The sequence below is a fragment of the Pundamilia nyererei genome, unplaced genomic scaffold (genome assembly GCF_000239375.1).
Source record: "Pundamilia nyererei isolate P.nyererei 1_Seehausen unplaced genomic scaffold, PunNye1.0 scaffold00034, whole genome shotgun sequence".
Taxonomy (NCBI): Eukaryota; Metazoa; Chordata; class Actinopteri; order Cichliformes; family Cichlidae; genus Pundamilia; species Pundamilia nyererei.
In genome coordinates, this window is record NW_005187435.1 from 3,456,567 (window position 1) to 3,478,665 (window position 22,099).

Consider the following 22,099-nt stretch of genomic DNA (forward strand, 5'->3'; position numbering starts at 1 on the left):
CAGGTAAGGGACTCTCCTTCATCAAACAATTAGTTCAAACCCTTTTATTTACTATTGGCAATTAAAAATACTAATCTAATTTTAAACAGATACATTTGTGGCAGATGATGACACACTCGTTATTTCTGGAGGACTTTATGATGGCCATCCAATCTACGACAACGTACCAACAGCTCCTGCAGACCAGTCTCAATTCCACCTTGAGTTTCTCCATTAAAGACACAGAGTTTCTATAGTCTGAAATCTACAGTTTAGGAGTGGGTAAAACCAATGTACTGAACTAATGTAACCAATATACTTTCAAGACTGAAATACAACTCCTATGATGGTCTTTATAAGAGAAAAGTGGTCCTTAGAAAAGGAAAATGAGAATAGGTAGGACATGCAAACAAGTACAAAACTGATTTTTGAGAACATTGCTGTTATTTTTACAACACCAGAATACATAAATATATTAACAGAGTAACTTGTAACAACTAGAAATTGTCAAAGATCAGCAACATAACCTTGTGATAGAACATATTAGATTTCACGTTAACATTAAAGATGAGTTATTCCAAACATTAGCACAACAGCAAAGTAATACATAAGTAAAGACATTGACTCTGTAGTAGGTAGAAATTTAATCCTAAACACCCATAAATAAACTTACTAAAAGCTGGCATCTTAACACCAAAACCTTCTTCTCATTGACACTATGTTTTAGTTGAACCATAGAAACATATTCCATTCATGTTTTTGTGTTATTTTTAGTCTATTTGTTATTCAGTCAATCGTGTATTATTTATTCATTTTCAATAGAACTGTATGTCAAGTCACCCACCTCTACCAATATTGTTATTACTGCTAATCTGACCTAACAGCCATACTTAGGCAAAAATCTTCTCATTGGTCTTCTTCTTTTTTTTGTCACAGCCAGTAACAGCTGTCCAACCAGCATCTCTCATTCTTTTCATTGCGGCCAGCTTTAAGGAGTTTCCTGGTGATTTATGAATGAGTGGGCTCTGATTCTGTAAAAATAACACACACATACACACATATAGGGATTTTTAAAAATCAAAGTAAGTATATTATATGCCACTTTGTTGGATCATAAAGGCACATTACCTTTTTGAGAATGTGGAGTTTACATTGTGAATCTGAACTTTTATGTGCAGGTGTATTTGTAAAGGTCTATCAAGACAAGAAACAGAGGAATACACATTAATCTGTCCTAGCGAATTTGCAGAAATGGTAAAATCACATTCACATAACCTGCAAGGTTTATGCCATTATTTTTTTAAATATTAACAAGCCCCCACCCCCCAACCCGAAAAAACAAAAACAAAAAAACATTGCTTACCAAGAGATCATTTTGATCTGAGCTGTCAGACTTGGGGTCAAGTTCAATGGCGCTCTTTCCCCACTGTGCTGACTGTTCAGAAGGGGGAGTCCTTATTCTGTAGGACTATAGGGGAGTAAATGTCAGTGAATATATTCATATTTTTTCAATTTTGGAAAATGTCAGAATGGTATACTATATTACTTTGATCTTTGTTGTTCCAGCAATATGGTTTGTAAGACTTCTTGGGGTTTTCATGTCTTCACTGTTGATGCACTACAATTCAAAGTCAGTGCAATCATTTATCATAAAACTTAAAGTAAATAAAAGCATATCGATACATGAATTATGTTATAATTTATTCTGTCACTATAGCCATTTTATATATCTACTTTATGAATAGGTTAAATTGCAGTCTACCTTGGATTTTGGTGTTCCACATGATGCTCTGATAAATTCAGTAGCAGATTCCTTAACAACAATTCAAACAAAGTTGCTTTAGAAAAAGGCTGTGGTAATAAGGTTACATTGTACTGCTTTGCACTCTCACACAAAGTTTTGCAGTCGTTCCCTACAGCTATAGGCAATTATTAGCAGAGTCTTCCATGTGAACTGACAAAGAGTATCTGGCGCCAGTATTCTCAGGCCCTATAAAAGCTGCTAGCTTACTAATCTCTGAGAGATGCTCTTCATGAATTTAAATGTTTTCTCCAATGCGTAACACCCATGCTCATATTCACACTGCTATTCTTGTTAATTGATGGTTTCTAAATAAATCTGTCAACTCTGGTGCATTTTTAGTTCCCGTGGCACATTTGAGACTCTCATTCAAACATATGAATATATACCTTTTTTTACTCATACACAATAAATACATTTAAAATCTCTTTTCTTTCTCTAAATAAAATCCAGGTGAATAATAAACATTATGAATAGCTATAGGGCTACAAATTGAAAGGCTAAAACACCATGTCCACCAAAAAAAAACAAACCAAAAAATGGCAATTAAAATCTTCGCAAATATTATGGAAAAATAATAAATGAATCTATTTGTCCGTTTTGATCCACCAATCACTTAGACCAAATATCGGCTGATCCTGACTCAGCTGAATGTTGTTCTGTTTTTGTCTTTACCTATAACCTGGTACCATGGATTATTTTTCTAATAAATACCAGTTCAGCAAATTCAATTGGGGTTGTATTTATTTTTCATAATACCCAAAACCAAGGATGTACTATATCTGAAGTAGAAAAGGCTATTTTGAGAAATCTGTAGTTATAAAAACCTTAATCATCTGATTTTCTAAGCTTACCTTAAACAAAAATGTCTGAAACAAAACGTGCTTAATCTGTTGAAAACATTTTGGTCGATAAAACTCACATATGTTGTACGAGTGGCCAAACTCTGACCATCTTTGCTGTAGGAGGAAGTTTTCTTGGCCTTGAAGAAGTCAAATGTGTGACTCTTTGAAGAGTTCTTTTTTGGAACCTCTGAACTTTTCCCTTGTTTATAGTTTGAGGCAGCTACCTGTACCTGTAAAATTGTACACATACAATTTTGGGTCAACTAAAAGTAATGACAAAGAATGCCATCTAGTGGCAGCCTATGAGCTGCATGCACTGTACCTGTTTGTCGCTCCCTTGTGACAGCAGAGTGCTTTTCACAACAGACATTTCCTGCTTCAGATCACTTGTTTTGTTTCCGAGGTTTTTCTAAATTCAAAGTGTTTGTTACATTGTGAGCTGTCTCTCTCAGAAGTATGACAAACAAACAGCTGTATTCATAAATCCAACATAAACTGATTTAAAGTAGGATATACCTTCTCTCTTGTTTCTGCCTTCAGCTCGTTCTTCAGCCTCTCATTTTCAGACTTATGCTTTGAGAGGTCCAATTCCTGATTTAGAGAAATTTGTGATGCAAATGTTAGGATATGACATATTTTCTGGTCAATCATTATTAGTGCTACTTAGCATGTTTCTTGGTACCAGTGATTTTTCACGAGCAGTCGCCTCCATCTCATTCTTCTTCTTCTCTTCAAGTTCTGCGTCCTTTTCTTGGACCATCCGGTCATACTGGCTCTGGTAGTGACAAGTTGGGTTCATTCCAACACAATATACATGAGACATATTTATCAGACAGCAAAAAGGCCATTATAATAACTTTACCTTATGTTTTTCCATCAGAGTGACCATATCTCCAATCTTATGCTGGCATTTAAGTTCTGTGGCCTCCTTGTTCTTAATGGCTTCTGCTGCTGTTATTCTAAGTTTCTGGACCTACAACACAAATTGGTTCTATTATTGTAAATTCAATTTGAAGGAGGTAAATGTTAATTAAATTGAAATTACAAATTGAAAAGTTAAAAAGTAACCTCCTTCTCAAGTTCTGCTGCAAAAGTCGATTTTGACTCAAGAGCCTTGAGCAGTTTCTCATGTTCTTCTCCTTTGAGTTGTTTAAGGTTCTGGGACTCATTTTGAAGGCTGTTGATCTAAAGATTAAAGCAGCATCTTAATTTTCCAGTCTAATACTGATTAGCTTAAATAGTTCACATACGTATTAACAACTGGAAAATAAAAACACAAAGCAAACCATCCCCATACCGTTGTTTCAAGGTCACTGGATTTTGCAATCTCCTGTGCCATTTGTTTCTTAAGCATTTTATTCTGAAAATATACAAGTGAGGACAATAAATACCATTCCACTCCTTTTATAGCTAGAGTTTCATGGTCATTACAAACCTCTTTCTTGTATTCCTCCTGGGCTTTAAATTTAATTTCATATTGTTTTCTGAGTTTGCACAGCTAAAAAGCAAAGATTTTTTGTTTAGTTCCAGAAAATGATCAATAACAACAGTATTTGCAATTTCACATTTTTCACTCACCTTTGTTTCCACAGCTTTGATCTGTTTTTCTTTTTCTGTGATTTTCACCTGAAGTTGCTCATACTGTTCACACAGAGCATAAAGAAGTCATAATGAACATGTTTAGAATAAGCATCTTTATAAAGCCCTGTTTCTGCTAATAATTTAGTTAAGATGCTTACCTTTTCTTCAATTTGCTTCTGCAGAGTTTCTGTTTGTACACATTTCCCCAGGATTTTGGTTTTGACTGCAGTTAACTCATCTCTATTGCATGGAAAATTAATATTTAAATCTCAAAAACTGTGCATTCCAATCAGGAAAAAGTATCTTTAAGCCTCTGAAGTGCATATTCACCGTAAAGTCTTGTTTTCTTCCACCAGCGTTTGAATTTCTCCATCGAGTTTTAATGCCTTCTCCTCACTCACCTGAGTCAAAACAGTTTTCAGAATTTGTGATTCATATAATAAATGAATTAATAATAATACAAATAATAATAAAAATGACAATAATACAATAAAATTCAGACCTTCATGTTTGCCTCAATAGTTTGCACGTTAGATAATCCATTTTCAAACTGCTCTTGAATGGCTGTCTTTTCAGACTGCAGCTCATTAAAGTTTGATAATAACTCTTCATACTTTACTCTTAAAAATGACATAAATAAAAAATGAAACATATTACAACAGCGTAATAAAATATTATATATGCTAATATGATAAAATGGCTGTCTATTAATAACTCACTCATTTTGCAAAATGTCTTTCGTCAGCTGCTCCATCTGAACGTTGCATTCCTTATTTTTCTTCATTTCAGTACACAGCTGTTCCTCCAGCACCTGCACTTTGATCTGCAGGTATATTACAGAGAAGCAATGCATTGTATATTTCAACCCAATGAATATATTTTACTACCAAACACATAAACAGCTTTCTCTAGTGGATAAGAGGTGAGGGGATGAGAAACAAAATTAAAAACATGTAAATACCTGAGTCAAAGTGGACTTCTCCTGTAAATGTTCTTTTTCCTTTTCAGCAGCTTCACAAGCCTTTTTCAGTGAATCATTTTCAGCAAAAGCATTCTCTGCTTCTTTCTGTATCAAGGAAAAAGGACAAACAATTTTAAGTATCTTTATCTGATACAGATTGTCTTTTCTTTTTGCATTATGTATCTATTTATCTACTTATATCACCTTAACCAAGTGGATTTCTTCAGTTTTCTTTAAAAGCTCAGCCATGAGTTCCTCCATTTTAGCTTGAGTGAACTGAATTTTAGCCTTCACTGACTCAATGGATTTAGATTTTGTGTCCTAATAACAAGAACACATATTGTTTTGAAGGTATGTAACAGACTTGGGCATGCAAGGACTGGTTTTAGAGAGAAATCGTACACTTTCCCTTCAAATAAACCGTACCAGTTCATCTTTGAGAATTTGGATTAGGCCATCTTTCTTTGTAGCTTGGTCGAAGGTTTCCCCTGTTGAGTAAAATATTTCTTTCGACTTGAAACCACATCACCTAAAAATATCAACACATGTTATCCGGTGGGACTTACCTAAAACTGTGTTTCTCCTTTCAAGTTCAGTGTTGTTTTCTATAAGTTTATCCTCAAGCTCTTTGGCCCTTCAGAAAAGTAAAAACAAGAATATAATGACATGAGGAAACACTGTACTTTATCTAGAAAACACTGTGAATGAAGGAGTTTAATATACCTCTCTTTCTCTAGTGCTAGTGAAGTCTTTAGCTCTTGAATGGTTGATTGAATGCACTCTAGCTCCTCTGCTTGCTGGTTTTTGACTCTGTTGAGCTCCTGTAAACTGAGATCTTTGCTTTGGATGACCTCAGCATACTCTTTTTTACTTTGTTCCAAGGCTGCAGCAGTAGTTTCCTGATTTTTCTTTGTTGGGTTATTAATATTTCAGTTAAAGCATATTGCATGCAACACAAGAGCCCAATTTCAGTACAAAGAAAAGAATCTCAAGATACTCACCTCAGTCTCTCTGCAGCGCTGCTCAGCAATATTCAGTTGTTGAAGAAGAGATTCCTGTTCAGCTTTTGCACTTTTGAGAACTTCAAATTGATGATCTATAAAAGCACATATATAATATTAATATCCCCAAAACAAAGTGTACTAACCTGACCTGAAGTCTGGAAAAGAAATAAAACATTTTCACCTTATACTAAGCACCTTTTCTCATGTTAATGAGCATCTATCCAAATATACTGTCATGACTCTAATACTTCTGCATATTTAATACTGAGTAATATTTAAAAAATGTCTTGTTATGAACACACTGTTTTTATTACCAGTGTAGCAAAGTTTATAGAATCAACATTCACAGCTTATCTTCAGATCTAATTATGATGTTACTTGTTGACTGTTGAAGTTCATTGCAGTGCTTCTGAGTTTCATCGAGGTCCAGCAGGAGTTTCTGTAGTTGGGTTTCCTTATCCTTAAGTTTTAATTGAAGCATGGTTATCTGTAAAGAACATGTCAGTCATTAACGTGTCAAAATTTGTAAAATTTGTGGAAATATATTTCATGCCAAAAGTTCCTCAAATAAACTGATGGAAGGGCTTTTTGCCCCCACCAACCTCTTCCTGTTTTATCTTAAATTCCTGCTGATATTTCTTTTGTAGATGGTCAAATTGCAGTAAGTCTTCTTTGACTGAAAAACAATAAAACATGCTGTGTTGATGGTCAAAGTGTCACTAATTCATCTAGTTCCACTTAAAGCCTAAATACATTTAAGGCATTTTATTGAGTAAAAGACATAACATTTTGGCGTAATAGCGGCAAGAAGAAATGTATATATATACCTTTCTGCATCTCTTGCTGATCAGTTTCTACTCGGACACGTAGGCTTTCAAATGCGGCAATCATTTTCTAAATGAAAAAGTAATAAACTGGCAATCAAACCTCATCATTTTACAATGTTTTGGTCAACAAAATATAATAAATTAAAAGCTACTACTGGCAAATATTTTGTGGTGTTTTACCTTAACGCTTTCGTTGTTTTCAGTAAGGAGGTGGTGGGTTTCCTCTCTTTCAGCTTCAACTGCAAAACATTCACAGCAATGTACCGTTTATTTCTGCACTTACTAAAGCTGATAAAGAAAAGTATTCTCCAGATCACCAGAATTTTTACTTACATAAATGTATTTTCTCAACTGACGAGTCAAAGGTTTCCTTGAGTATATTGCACAAGTTCCATGTTGAATTGTTTCTGCATTTTAAAAATTGAGTTTTTAGCATTTCACAATTAAAGGAACAAAACAAAGCTAAATGTAATCAGATCATCATATTTATCTTAGTTTCACAAATCACACATACTTGTTTCTCAGTTCTTCATTTTCACTAATCTGCTCCTCCATCTTTATGCTGAGACTTTCATTTCCAAACTGCAGACAGAAAATACATTAAAGAATTCAAAGTTATCTCTTCCTGTTGTAAATGTTGTACATAAGTAGATAGACAGAGATAAGCATAAGATCAAATAAGATCAGTCTGTGGGGTACACACCTGCAACTCCTGAATTGCCTTGCGCTGTGTTTCAATTGTTCTTTTGTTATCTTGGAGCCTTCTTTCCTTTTCCACAGTGTCAGAATAAACTTTAACCTTCCAACACTTAATTTTCTCAACTTCATCAAACAGCTTTGAATAAAGCTGACCAGGATTGCAATTATTCTGGAAAACATCCACAGTTTAGGAAGTAAAATGACACACACAGACATATTCATGCTGCACATTTCTGTGCAATAGAAATATTTACCCCGTCTTTCTCCATTGGTTGCATGAGTTTCATCTTCAGAAAGTCTTTAGTGGGAAACAATAATTAGTTTAATATTTATAGTGCAGTTCTTCTGTTGGAAGTGATAGAACTGGTGTTGTTAAATAACACAAAGACACACAAATACCTTGTTTGGGCGGTTTAGTTGGTGCAACCACGTTTGTATTGGGGGACAGGATGTTTTTCTCTTTGTCAAAGCATTCACTGTAACTCTGGTGGAAAAGAGCAGTAATATTTAATGTCATGTGTGTTAATAATTACTGCCTCATAGAATGCTGCTGACAACACACATACAATGGTCATTGCTAAGGTTAAATAGTTACTGCTGAGCTAGCATAGTGGTGCTTTGAGTTTTTTCATCATTGCTTAGCTTCTAATTATTAACTAATTATAACTAACTATTTATTGACTTACAGGTTGCAATGCTTTCATGAAATTGCCTCTGTCTTCAACTATTTCTTGAGGTTGAACCGCAGATATTGGTCCGTTATTCACCCTGGGAGGCACCAACAGCTTGAAGCTAAAACGCTGATCTCTCTCCATTCTGGAATAGCCATACAGCAATAACCTAGTTATTTAATAATGCGGTGTTTTAAACCAAGACATCTTTAATAAACACCACAGAAATGCCAGAAGACTACAAATAACTATTATCTTCCCTTTTTACCTAATATTCACAAGTCAAATAACCCTAAACATTAGCTAGTTAGCTAACAGTAATTAGCTTTTTATTTGTGAGTCAACTAGGCTCGCAGACAACAGCTAACAGTTACCTCCGGTATATTAGAGCAGCGTTAATTCCCACAAAATACAAGATAAAAAACCAATAATAATAGTCAGTAGTTTAGAATGTTACTTAATAAACATCAATGTGGTAATTTACTAGGTACTACGTGTAAACTATGACTTTTTTTTTTAAACGTTACCTGTTAAACTTGGTTAACGGTTATAACGCGACCACCCTGCACGAGGCGAGGAAGGACTCTTGACCAACTGTTTAAGTGAAGACTATTCTTCTGTCGTTCAGGTTTATTTAAATATCATACTTTATTTTTTTATTATCTTATTTTTCTTCTTCTTCTTGATAATAATAATAATAATAATAATAATAATAATAATAATAATAATATAAGAATAATGTTTGTGGTAGCAGTGGTATATACACAAAATTAAGTTGTTTTTTGGTGGGCGGATGCTGTGTCCCTTTAATTAATATTTAATGTGTAAAATTGGCAAAATAAAGAAAAATTTTATATTATAAAATGAAAAATGAAGGTAATACGTTATAGTCAAGGGTCTAATTTAGCACAGATATGCAGTTGGAGGTGATATATGTCATATAAGAACAGCACTTTGTATCTTTGAAACCATCAATCAGTTTGGTACATAGTGGAGAATATTAATTATTCTCTGAACTCTTGTATCAAAACTGATATGTAAAAAATATTACAAACAAAATAATAATGTAGAATTATTCTTTTTTTCCTGACGTTAAGATTTAATTTTTAAATAAATTATGTCAGCACATAACAAAAATATCATACCATATTTCTATCTTAGATTCAAGAAAAAACAAGACACAAGACACAGTGGAGTATTGCATCCTTGTTAAACAGCCTTTTATTTGACTTTTTCCACAAAATTCCTTTTTTTGCAGTCAGTGGCATGTTTTCCATCATAAGGCAAACCGCTAAACATCAGAATTATTTTATAATTGGCATAATGCATTATCAACAATGAACCAGAAAAAAATAACATTTAAAAGAATTTAGAATGAGAATGAATGTGCTTATGGAATAAACAAAGTGGCATGGGTGATACTTCTAAAAGTTAAAAAAAATTGCACTTTGCTGTGATGTGCTTGGAAAGCTCATGCTGTCTTATAAATGTCGTGAGAGAGAAGTGAGAAAAGAGAAAGTGTCTCTTAAAAATAAAGCTTTCTACTGGTAACAGCAAACAAACGAGAGCAAAACACTTTCATTATGTGATTGTACATTTCAGAAGGTTAACATGCTAAAGGAAATAAAGTTATAAAGAATGTTATAATGATATTACCAATAAGACAGACGTAATTTAAATTGCTTATTTAATATATTTATGAGGTTTAAGTATAAATATAAGAGGTATATATTTAATGAGGATTGTGTATTTGTGTTTAAAGGACTTTTATAATTGTGGCTATGAGTTCTATGGTGGGCTTCAAAAACAATGCATAATCAAACTGATGAGGAATTAATGCTATTGTTGCCTGTTGAAAAAGCATGTTTCTTTTGTTGAAAAATTTCCTCACTAAGGACAATAAATTGACCCATGTTGTAAATTGACTTGATGCAGGACTTTATACAGTGTCCTCTGTATTCCTAGCTTCTGCCACCTCTTTGGCAGCATTGTCCCTGTTGGACTTTTGTTCTCCAACTCCCACCACTCCTCTCCTCTCCTCCTTTTTTTTCTCTTTGTCCAGCAGCCGATAGTTCAGCCCCATTCCTGCAAACAGGAAGACACTAGCAACTATGAGGATGATCCCACAGCCCTGGTAGGTGTACTTGTAATCATGGTAGACATCTTTGAACTTCCCTGTGAAGACAAAACGACATCATACAGGATCATCTGTTTCTGTGCATAAACTGTATATAAAAAATGTAAGTCTTGGTTTGTGCACTCACATTCAGAATTGTTCAGATGGATATTTTAGCTGTTACCCTTTGTGTGTTTTGATAGTAGTGCAAGGGCTGGTACTGACTGAAAAACTACAGACCCTACATGCTCATGGCTTTTCACTTACAAGGTACTACACTCAATGACATAATGTGCGATAGTCTATTCTAGTGGAACAGTGTAAGGGTCTATGTGTTGCCCCTGTGATGGGCTTGTAACTTGTCTGGGGAGACCACACCTCACGCCCAGTGACAGCTGGAATGGATGGATGGATAATCTAGCAGTCTAAATCAAAATTACAAAATTACAACACAAAATATTGTGTTGTGTAACAGCTGAAACTAGAGATTGAGACCATAAAACTATAAGCGAAGTCTTTACTGAAGTAAAAGATTGAGTGACCAACAAGGCCATTTTTTTATACAGTTGCACTTCTTATTGAGACTCAAGGAGTGCCCTCTGCTAGCCAGTTAAAAAATAAAATTAAGCACTTATGTAGTGGCTTAACAATCCACTGTATAACTTATATATACAAGTGTATTAGTATAGTAAGTAGTTATAGTAAGTATATAAGTATATAGTAAGTAGTTATTATCATTAGTGGGGTACTCACCAAGTAACGGCGGACCTAATAATACAGGACCGCACTCAACAATAGTGACAAGCCCAACAGCACTGGAGAAACGCTGCGCTCCGACTAGGTCCATTAACGTCTCGAACAGCACTGCACTCAGCCAGCCAAAAGCAAACCCAAAGAAGATGGCATAAATGGTAAAGCCTGTATAATCTTCTGATATTGGAGCTAGGACATGACACACACCGTTGTACAGTACTGAAGCAGCAAAGAAGTACTGTATCCTGGAACGGACCCACTTGGTATTGGCCACCATGCCCATTGAGGGTCGGGCAAACATGTCAACAAAAGCGAGGATAGACAGTAAAAAAGCTGCCTTCTCTTTGGCAATGTTTTTACTCTTGGCATAATTAGAGAGGAACACCAGCGGTGCAAAGAGGCCAAAAAACATGACAATATTTCCCACTATGTAGAGCAAAAAGCCACGGTGCTTGAACAAAGTGAGGTCGATAAAGCTGTTAATGGTCTGCAACACAGTCTTCCTCTCTGTGGTCTTCTCTGCAGGCTTGGGTTTTGGTCCTATAGGTCGCATGAGGGAACCTGCAACACAGCAGTTGAAAAGCAGGCCACCCAGGATCAGAAAACTTCCTCTCCAGCCAAACTGATCAAAGAGCCAAGTATTAATAGGAGCTAGGGTAGAAAGAAAGACAGGACTTCCAGCCATGGCAAGCCCATTAGCAATAGGTCGCTTGTTGTAGAAGTACTTTCCAATCATTGTGAGAGCAGGGTTAAGGTTGAAGGACAATCCCAGACCTGAAAGATTCAGTAAAAATATGTATAAAAATGAGCATGAAACAGTGTTTGAAAAAACAACAGTGCACGAAAAAAATAAGTTAGTAACAAACAAACTTGAAAATGTTAAAAACTAGGTACCTCCAAGAACACCTATGCAAAAGTACAGTGCTTGAACAGATTCACAGAAAGAAGCAGCAATGAGGCCCAATCCTGACAGGCATCCTCCAGCCATCATAACGGGACGACTCCCATATTTGTTAACCAGGATGCTGCTGATTGGACCTGAATCAAAAGAAACAAAGAACAAATATAGTAAATATATAAATATAGCATATAGATCATGTCGCTACATGTTTTTCATCTATTCAAAGGCACAATTCTAATTTTAACCACCAGAGGGCTCTAGTGCCACAGCTGTGTCTCAGCAAATTCAAACAACTTCAGCAATCAGTTTTGTCAGTGCTGCACTGCAGTAGATGTGCTCCCAAGCCATTAATAATGCGATCTGTCAGAAAAACCACAAAAGCTGCAATGAAATAATCATTTATTTGATCCAGATATTCATAAAAATTGACAGAAGAATAATTTGTTTTGGAGCTCTTTTTAATGTACTCCAAACACAATTGAAATGATCATTAGAAATATCTCAGCTCAGACAAGCGGGTGGGGGTATTTGTGTGAGTGTACTGGGGTGATTTTCTCACTGGTGTGTACATTGGGGTTAAAATAACACTGAATCTTCTGTTATATATATAAATATATATATAACATATATAAATATTAGATTTTGATACTGGCTATAGAGAAAGAAAGACTGACTGTGCAAACAGTAACCAGCTTATTAAGATTCATGCATACTGGATTCAAAATCAGCTCAGGAAAATTGCTATGACTAGTAGACAAATGACTAAAATGCACTGAGGGCTCGGGTCGCAAAACACCATCTCCATCTAAGACATGTAACAACCAGCCTAAATGAGTATGAGGATCCACATGGAAGACACTTCTGCCTTCCTGCCAAATCTCTGCACTAGCCAATGAACCCAAATGGAAACTGACAGTTTTTGTTTAGAGGTTGTCCAGACTCATTTGCCAGCACGGTGCAAGACAAAGGGTTTTTAAATTGTAATGCAGGCAGTCTCCTCACAAACAATGAGTTCTTTCCTTCTGCGTTGCAGGGTGGGTTGCTTATGATAAAAAGGTTGGAGACAAACCAATGTAGAATATTATGAATATAATGAATCAAAAATTGAAGGAGTACAGAGGTACGCAACAGTGGGCTGTTAATGAACTTCTCCTGCTGATGTGTTCTGAATGTTTAACATAGAGATGGCAAGAGGCTCAGCTGTCATCTGCTCACGGCGCTGACAAACATTGCCTTGCTTATTCTCTTTTCTCAATTACTATGCGTAGCTTGCCTTCATCTGTGTATATTTACATCAAACATTTGCATTAATTGAGGGAGTTACACATATCCACGTATACTAAGACACTGCAGCTCATAACTTGTTAGGATACAAATAAAAAGCAACACCATGGTAAAGATAGGCAAGTTGAGAACAATCAGTTACTGTTACAGTGTAACTCAATAACCTTAAACCATTGTTCCTGCATGCCTGAATGTCACTCTCCAGAAGCAGCTGCTTGTTAAGTGTTGCTGAACAATAAGCAGCATTGATTTCTTCCACGGGGAACACGATACTTCTGTTGTACAGTAATGAGGACTTAACTTGAATGTGAAGTTTTTGTTCGCCTTAGGAACTTAATACTCAGAGTAAATAACAGACATGTGGCACCTTGGTTTCTTGGGATGTTTTCACCTGGGATGTTTTGATGCAATATGTTCACCATTATGCACACAGTGTAATGCTAGCTGAGTGAGGCCATATTTCCTATTTTATTTTACTGCTAGCAAATCTTACAAACAATTTTACACATAGCCCCATGTATAAAATTTGACTGACAGTGTATTTTATATGGAGCTACACTTCCCACTTCACACATTAGTTTGGAACACTAAAGCAGCTTTCCCGAAGCTTCCTTGAGACTAGATGCCTAAGTCATCATTTTTCCAGTTCATCACACACTAGAGCAAAGAGAACAGCAGTGTTTTGATTTCAGAGGAGATGGCCTTTTGGGACAAGAAGGACTTCTTTGAACTCTGATCTCTCTCTGTTTATTTATCGTGAGCTTGAAAAGGGCTTTATCGTCATCTGATTGACCAGCCCAGAGTGACATCATGAAGTGTCTCATTCATCTCATCAGTGCAAGAACACAAACAAAACCCCTGGTGGTCTTCCAGTCTCAAAGCACAAGAGAAAAGAATGGGTAGGTGTGCAAGGCTTAAACTCATTCATATGCTCCAGAGAAAGATAATGTTGCAACAGCATTTCAGTGGAACACTTGAACTTTTGTTTTGCCAGTTTAATTTTTTCAGCACAGTAATTATGATTATGTGTGATCTCTCTGTGACTGAAAAGCTACACAGTAAGCCTGTATTTCATCAAAAATAAATGATTTTTTTTTCTTATTTGGAACAGAACACTAAAGGAATAAATGTAGTATGGTCATGCTAAGAGCTGGGTATTGATTTCAGCTGCTTGTCTTGGATGGTACTGTAGCTCACCTCCGCCGTACGTGACGGCTAACATGATGGAGGAGATCCAGGACACCTGGCTACTTGTCACATTGAAGATCACCTCAATCTCTTTGAAGAAGACAGTGATGGACTTGGGAAATGCATAGGAGAAGCCAATAGAGATGAAGGCTCCAATCACCACCATCCATCCCCAGCCACCCTCAGGTGGTGTGTAGCCTTGAGGACCACCGACGGCTGGTGGCATTGTTCTTCGCAAATCTCCTCTTAAAACTCAAGAAGTTTTACAGATACAATGACTGTTTAGGAGAGAACAAAGTGACAGAGAAAGTCCTTTGATTAGTTGCTTGTAATTCTTAAAACAGTTTAACAAAATTATATTTGTGTTTATGAATTAGAATACAGAAGACCTTTGGCAAACAAGCTGAAAAAACTTTATTTCGTTAAGTGCTTAATAAATATTCAACCCATCATTAAACATAGAAAATTACAAAACATTTTTCCGTTTCATACAGCTGCACAGTCATTTGTGGTACTTTGTTCAATTTATTGTCCTCTTTTACTTGAACTTGATATTTTGTCCTCAGCTTTGAAACATTTGACATCAATAAAACATTCTTATATCAGTTTGGTGACTAGAAAGCGTCAGCAATAGATCAACTTTATATTCAAGTTGATCTTAACCAGTATGACCTTGCAAACAGAACTCAGATTTGATGTTTTCAGTATTTCCAAACACCAGCAGTGGTTTTGTTTCTGGCTCACCTCTCTTGTTTAGTAATATTGTTAGTACATTTTACTTTGGCATTGCCTATCATGGCAGTTTTTGAAGAAGGAAAATCAAACTAACACATTTTCTACCAGAGGCGTAATTTTCACATTTTCACACTGTGTTTATCAAATAAACATTTGCTTTTATTTTTTTTAACCTTCAGTAAGTTGATGTTACTTTTTTTTTAGTTTTTAGAAAACTAGAAAAAATACACATCAGGTACTATCTCACAGTCTTGATTTTAATTTTCCTTTTTCCAAAATGTTTTCATGCATTTCATGCTCCTTGGTCTCAGCGCTAACTAGGCTTTTCTATTCTTTGGAAGCCCTTTTGGCCATTTCAGCCCTTTTGGCCACTTCACCATATAGCTTTGTCATGCATTATACAGTACGAACCTTCTATACCGACCTATAACTTCTGAGTAACCCTGCTTTGACGATACCACATGTGTATATGAAAAGATTCATTATGTTGCAAAAGCATTTCCCCAACTTTAATAACTATGTTATTAAAGTTTAGATTAAAGATTAAACATGGCATTTCTGGCCTTGCTTTGCTTTGAATTGATCTCTGCATGCATTTACTAAACTCCCACCCGCTGATCTCACACAGTTTCACTTTAGAAATGATGAATACGAGTCCATCTGCAGAGTCAAACAACTTACTGTATTGTTTACACAGGGGAGACTATCCAGAGAGAACATCGATCAGACCACGAACACAGGTTGAATTCACACTGCTCAATAGCTCAGGGCTACGCTCTGGAATGGCTGATGATGTAGCGTTTTTCAGCCAAGGAGGACTTGATTTGGTTGATGAATTGGGTTAGGACTCTGAAAACTTATTGGATAAACCAGTTGTGTGCAGCACGTAGTGAATATTTAATGTTTTAAAGAACTTTTGTTATTGAGCTGGGATTTTAGCATCTGCTGTGCAGCTGTAAATGTGCCTCCTTCTTTATCTTGCAGCAGCAATACACTGAGAGAAATAAGAACTTACACTGCCACTAAATCAAATCAGTTTTGCATATCAAAGAAATAAGTTGTGTGTGTGACATTATTGGTTATCACTAACAAGGAGTATTTGTTTTTTATGCAAGTAAAAATGCTAAATGACTGTTGTTTTTGAGGAACATTAAATTGGTCCATCAACCAACTGCACTGTGTCTGTACTTTTCATACTTCAATGTTCTGGCCGACTTGTCAACCAGTGAGCATTCATTTATGTTTAGAAACATGCAATTGGAATTTTGGGAGGGCTGCATGGAAAAACTTTTGTGCTGAAAAGCTTATCCATAGACTCTGCACTGACAAATACATACACAAACTGACACAAACATGGAAACAAAAAGGTGTCCTAACTGCAGCTCTGTACTCTGATGATGTTCTCTGCAACCAGCATTAGAAAACGTAACTGTATTAGTTTTCTACTCAAAATAGATATATATTTTGTCATAGTTTCTTTTCTTTTTTAACGTGTTGCTTCCAGTTTAATCTTGTGTTTTCATATCCATAGAAAGTTCAGTGTTGTTTGATGTTACCTGTCCATTGGTTAGCTTCATATCAAAGTTAATCATGTTTTACCAATAACATTGTGACAGCCCAAAGATTTTTCCATGAAGTGACCACAATACAGCAATATTATTTTACAAAGCCTAAATGTCTAAGTTTGCACCACGTTTTTTATTGGCCTTTCTTAATAAATGCTACTTTAAAAATCAATGTTGTTCAACACACTGTAGGTAACAATAACATTTGAGTTAGTTTAGGTTAAGTGTAAAAGTTTTTTAAAAAAGGTTTTAACCTTTAATCGATCAAGGAGCCTTCTCCTTTTGGAAACTATGAAATTACGAGAAAAGGGAATGAAAAGATTGAATGAAGTCTAGACTCTTAAACAGGATAATATGCCAGGAAATGTTGTTACAACAGAAACAGGACTATCTGTACTTTTAAAGAATAAAAATTCAGCAGTTGACATTAAATGATAAATGGAGGAACAAGTTAAGACAGACAGGACCCCAGGATAGAATAGTAAATCTGGAGAAATAATGAATAAAACAGATAAGTTCTCACTAAGGATTGACTGCCTGTCTCTAAAATAAAGAGCAAAATATCAAATAATTCAGTAAAAACTGCCGAGAGTCAATTCATTCAAGCCAGCAAGGAGTAGACAAACATGCAGAGGTATAAAAACAAACTCCCCTCACGCTGTAAAGGTCTAAATAAAGTAGCCAAAGTGGGCGGCCTGAAAGTGCCACTTGACAACACACATACCAGCACAAAGCAGGGTGGGCTCAGCAGAGGACATCAGCAGATATACAAAAGGATTTGGTGCCTGTGCTTAAAGATGTGAGGCTCAACTGATTTAATTTGAATTCATAAGATTAAGTTTGGTAAATGTATCTCCTTTTCTTAGTAATTAATTTTAGTCTCAACTCTATGTACCTATATGTTGCCTGAATTAAATTGTCAAACTAAGAATAATGAAAATAAAAAAGAAATTACCTTTAATATGGTTGAGAAACCACGCAATTTTAAATTTGTGCCAAATTGGGCTCTTTTGCGGAAGACTTTTCATTCATTCTGCCCGCTTCAGGCCTTTTCTGACCCCAGCTTTCTAGTACCAATTTTAGACAGAAATGAATTTGTCTGTTTAATTATAGATGAGAATAATGTGTTAAATATTTGCTCAGGGATATTGCATTCTCACATAATAAGTATTGTTATAACACTAACAAAGCAATCCATTTTTTATGAATATCCAACTGGAAACAGACTAGTTCTTGAAGTAATTATTTTAAAAATGATGTCTGGCAAATATTATATGCATATCAAGGATCTTACCTTAGCAGGAGCTCTTGAACAGGGACAGATGAGCTCTGCAGATAAAGTCTCTGAGGGACGTTAACACAGTGCAGACATCACAGAATCGGACTGAGTGGCTTTAGATATATATTAAAAAAATACAAAAAAGAAACACTACATTTGTTTCACAGACTGTCCACAAAAAATCAGTGAGTCGGTGCCAGGCTACAAGTTTCAACACTGTCACTGTTTCATCTGAATAAAGTAGAGTTCATTCAGTGCCCAGATCAAACAGCTGGACAATCTGGACACAATGGTGCTAAATGGTGAGGCCAGTCAAGATCTTATTGGCTATGCAACACGTAGAGCCATGCCCCTACGGTGCTTTCTCCACCCCTCTGTCATGTGCTGAGCTGACACACAAGGTCAGACTAAGGCCCTGCATACTGCACTCTATAGTATCCATGACTGTATGTGCTCCAAGAGGATATAATAATGCCTGCGCTCCAGAAGATTAGATGCTGTTATCAGTGCCATTCACTTGAATTTTATAGGAAATCAATTTTACAAATATGAAGGACATTGTTTATTCAGCCACCTGAAAGAAAGACTTTTGTGTCATTCCTTGTTGAGCCTTTCTCCCAGATTCCCTGAGGAACTGTTTATAAGTCTGTATCAGGGCTTGGGACAGGAAAGGCCTGAGTACACTGGGTTACTGAAACAGCATGTGCTTCCAAAATGCCTTCAAATTCTTGACACCCTTGAAACATTATTTCTTATTGTTAACTTGCTTTGTGTAGTTCACCTCATTTTTCATCCTCCAATGCTTTTTATTGCTTTTCAAACAGAGGATGCAATAGAGCAACACCTACAATTCAGTGTTTTCTCCTGGGCTGGTATTTATTCACAGGAGCAGAGTGTGAGGAATAGAAATGGATTTGGGGACAAAGGCATTCAAATTTGTATCTGCTAGTTTCGTTCAAAGGCTGAATACACAGTTCTTAACAGAGGAACTTTTTCTTTAACATTTAAGTGCATCCTTTCACTTTGAGCCATGCACATGGCATTACTTGAACAATGTACAATTAAGTTTTTGTTCCCACATGAAGTTTAATAGAGGAGTTTTTACTTTTTCAGAGAAACATCTCACAATAAACTGGCACATAGCATATCATCATTGCCATCATATGAGAAATAAAAATAAAAAAATCAAACAAACGTTTAGTTTCTCTACAAGACTGATATATTGTTTTTTCTTGCTTTAAAAATATACCTCAACAGCTTCTTAATAAATGATGAATGATTTTGTTATACTTTCATGGTCATCATGGAATTAAATAATAAGGACTGAATAACACTGGCATCAATTCAAAATGTGTTATGACCACATCTCTACAACACTCATGACATTTCCAGCTTTAATTGTTCCTTTTGAACAATGTCATTTAGCACCACATAGTAGGATAAAGGAGGAAATGTTGAAAATCACCATATATGACTTGAATTAGCCCCCTCAGGGGTGTTAGCATGCCTATTTTACTTGCTTTTTCTGCCTTCAGTCCAAAAAGGACTCAAGTGATTCTGTCAGATTAAACCACAACATGCTCTTCTCTTGTTGCTTTGACTGTATCTTTTATGTGACCTGCAATAGCCTGTACAATCTCTATGTCTCCTTATGGAGTCCCTCCAAAGAAATAATAGGATTCTCTGTCAAGTACAGAACCTGCCGCCTTTATCAGCATAATCACTCTCAGAGAGCCAACTCTCAACTCAAAGGCTCAGGAACAATGACGTCACACTGTCTTCTATTTCATCCTAGAATATCTGGTTATCTGTGTCTACGTGTCAGACCTGACGTTGCCTTGGGAGTTAATTGTTCTAATCCTATTGTATAAACAGGCAGAAGCAGAGAGGTTTCTGAGCATGACGAGGGGTTTATGTTTACTAAGCTGGCTGCAGGTTATACAGAATGGAAAGCGCAGTCGTGTAAAACAAACAACATTTCAGTTTCAACAGTAAAGTACAGTGTGTTTGCACTCTTAGGTAATAATAATAGCAATTTCAGCCACGTACAGTAAAACTGACTAGCATGCTGATATTGTTGAGTGTGGTCAACGATGAATTTAAACTCTGCTTAATTGATATAATTTTTTTTCACATGCTTGAGTAACTGACGCATGAAGTGAAGCATGATCCCCTGAGTTAAAAAAATTCTTTACTTTGTGTTAACGGAATGATTGATAGATTTAATAATAATAATAATAATAATAATATATAAACCTTGTATAATGTATAATTCTTTTATGAGCTGTTTTGTTGTAAGTCATAATTCTTCCACACTGTTTAGCAGAAAAAAATGTCTGAGGCAACTCTTGGGTTTAGAGAGCACTACAGTAAAATACCTTATTCATTGTCAAAGGGATTAGAATTGATTAGCTCAGCTATGTGAGACACAGCCTATATAGAGTTTTTATAAGCTGTAGTAAGAGCACTATATGTTCTCATTTGAACAAGGGCACTCTCAGACAACATACACTGGCATTGTGCTTTGTTCATTGCTGTGACTGATTCCCAAGACACTGCCTGGTCTACAGTGTTTTCTGTAACCCTTACCTTAAGAAGTGTAACATGTAACTCAAATTGTAAAAAAAATAAATCTTTTTCTACATAATAAAAGAACCACTTGTACTATACAGTTGGTTATTTTGGAAGAAAAAATATAAAAGATACAAAAGATCTGTAGGTAAAAAAAACTTTTTTATTGATTTGTCTCCATCAGTTTCTGGTACAAATATTAGTGTGCTCCATTTCTGATTCAGTATACTGGCTTGTACTGCTCAGACCAGTATATAGTGGAATGTTACCATGGCCCACAACAGCTACATAACTAGGATGGAAAAATAACTGCTAGTACTTGCAACAATATTATGAAATTTTCTCTTAATTTGTATATACTTCTTTTCAAAGTTTAAAGACAAAAATGAAAAAGCTTCACTAGTCAACTACATTTTGTATGTCTACAGTGCATTTCTTGGTTCATATCCTGGATAATGATTACAATAGCTACCACACTCGCAGTCACACACAGTTGTTTCTAGATACACCTGACTGCATTAATGTCATAACATTATTTAATCTTTCTCATTTGTACTAAATTGTGCGGCTAAGCTCAAGCCTGACTGTGCATTCTAATGTGAGCAAATAGACCAATAACCATGTCTGTGCCAGAACTCCTGCATCCTGCAGATATTATATTAAATTACAAAAAAGGTCTTTGGTTTGTATTTGAATACTTTGTTACACACTTCTGAGATGCACAGTGTACATAGCAAAACACACCAAAGACTGGTAAAATGATTAGAAGCTACAAGTCTGAAGTAGATTCTGATAAACTAGAAAAACAAAAAGTCAAATGAACTTTGTTTTGATCTTGGTTGGTTTACAAGATTCCTTTCCTCTCATCAAACACAAACACCTGTACACACTCACACTCATACAGTATATTGTCTCCTATGGCGTACTTCAAGTACTCCTTTGTGGACACATATATCCGGCTATACAATACTTCCTGAGATTAAGACTTTGGACCATTCTGTACATGTGGCGTGTACATGTCTGCTAGCTACATTCTCACTTTCATTTTAAATTAAGATCTGACAAGCACTTTTTTCCATACTCTAGATACACATTTCACTTCAAATTAAAGTATTCCTTTGGGACAAAGTGCTAAATGTCGAGGTCTATCAGTTGTGTTACCTGGATTTTCTCCCTCTGTAATTAAAATAATTTAAAAAGCCCATTGATCACACCCACACTTGCTTGTTCACTATCATGCTTTTGACAGGCTTTTTAAAATATCACTGACAACAGCTGTTAATCAGTGAAATACTGTGAAATCATATGTAAAAATGTGCAGTCCCATATACTCCCAACT

The 22,099-nt window shown here is 35.7% G+C and overlaps 2 protein-coding genes and 1 long non-coding RNA gene across 6 annotated transcripts; 1 reads left to right on the forward strand and 2 right to left on the reverse strand.

Annotated features, from left to right (window-relative positions):
* Positions 1-28: 28 nt before the first annotated feature.
* On the reverse strand, positions 29-8,963 carry sycp1 (synaptonemal complex protein 1). 2 transcript variants are annotated; one of them, XM_005729803.1, is made up of 35 exons: positions 8,896-8,963; positions 8,384-8,513; positions 8,097-8,181; positions 7,952-7,995; positions 7,702-7,866; positions 7,513-7,580; positions 7,332-7,405; positions 7,179-7,237; positions 6,999-7,065; positions 6,774-6,847; positions 6,550-6,658; positions 6,169-6,263; positions 5,891-6,075; positions 5,734-5,801; positions 5,594-5,655; positions 5,372-5,488; positions 5,168-5,272; positions 4,926-5,029; positions 4,709-4,826; positions 4,537-4,607; positions 4,365-4,446; positions 4,204-4,266; positions 4,061-4,123; positions 3,923-3,985; positions 3,694-3,810; positions 3,488-3,598; positions 3,308-3,400; positions 3,142-3,216; positions 2,948-3,034; positions 2,703-2,855; positions 1,742-1,792; positions 1,526-1,597; positions 1,343-1,447; positions 1,108-1,173; positions 29-1,010 (listed from the first exon to the last, which is right to left on the reverse strand). In XM_005729803.1, exons 2-35 carry the CDS (start codon positions 8,510-8,512, stop codon positions 870-872), a joined length of 3,141 nt encoding a protein of 1,046 aa, XP_005729860.1. In that variant the 5' UTR covers position 8,513; positions 8,896-8,963; the 3' UTR covers positions 29-869. The 2 variants fall into 2 exon arrangements, with proteins under 2 accessions (XP_005729860.1, XP_005729861.1); XM_005729804.1 differs by lacking the exon at positions 8,896-8,963 and adding an exon at positions 8,743-8,888.
* Positions 8,932-14,683, forward strand: LOC102208969 (uncharacterized). Of its 3 annotated transcripts, none has more exons than XR_311651.2 (5): positions 8,932-8,996; positions 10,431-10,502; positions 10,688-10,754; positions 14,184-14,321; positions 14,590-14,683. It is a non-coding gene; the product is annotated as an uncharacterized LOC102208969 (long non-coding RNA). The 3 variants fall into 3 exon arrangements; XR_311650.2 differs by having other exon boundaries at positions 14,615-14,681; XR_311652.2 differs by lacking the exon at positions 14,590-14,683 and adding an exon at positions 14,534-14,579.
* LOC102208676 (monocarboxylate transporter 1-like) lies at positions 9,769-18,237 on the reverse strand. Its single transcript, XM_005729802.1, has 5 exons — positions 18,205-18,237; positions 14,620-14,888; positions 12,132-12,275; positions 11,238-12,011; positions 9,769-10,543 (listed from the first exon to the last, which is right to left on the reverse strand). Exons 2-5 carry the CDS (start codon positions 14,834-14,836, stop codon positions 10,308-10,310), a joined length of 1,371 nt encoding a protein of 456 aa, XP_005729859.1. The 5' UTR covers positions 14,837-14,888; positions 18,205-18,237; the 3' UTR covers positions 9,769-10,307.
* Positions 18,238-22,099: the final 3,862 nt, after the last annotated feature.

What these genes read in the sequence shown, in the direction of transcription:
- sycp1 (XM_005729803.1), bottom strand. Translation starts at nt 8,512, where the DNA reads ATGGAGAGAGATCAGCGTTTTAGCTTCAAGCTGTTGGTGCCTCCCAGG. An exon ending in TGAACTTCAACAGTCAACAA is followed by an intron (nt 6,264 to 6,549) that starts GTAACATCATAA and finishes GTGCTTTTATAG; the next exon opens with ATCATCAATTTGAAGTTCTC. An exon ending in TGGCCACTCGTACAACATAT is followed by an intron (nt 1,793 to 2,702) that starts GTGAGTTTTATC and finishes ATTGTTGTTAAG; the next exon opens with GAATCTGCTACTGAATTTAT.
- LOC102208676 (XM_005729802.1), bottom strand. Translation starts at nt 14,836, where the DNA reads ATGCCACCAGCCGTCGGTGGTCCTCAAGGCTACACACCACCTGAGGGT. An exon ending in AGCCGTCACGTACGGCGGAG is followed by an intron (nt 12,276 to 14,619) that starts GTGAGCTACAGT and finishes CTTTTGATTCAG; the next exon opens with GTCCAATCAGCAGCATCCTG. An exon ending in ATTAGGTCCGCCGTTACTTG is followed by an intron (nt 10,544 to 11,237) that starts GTGAGTACCCCA and finishes TTGTCTTCACAG; the next exon opens with GGAAGTTCAAAGATGTCTAC.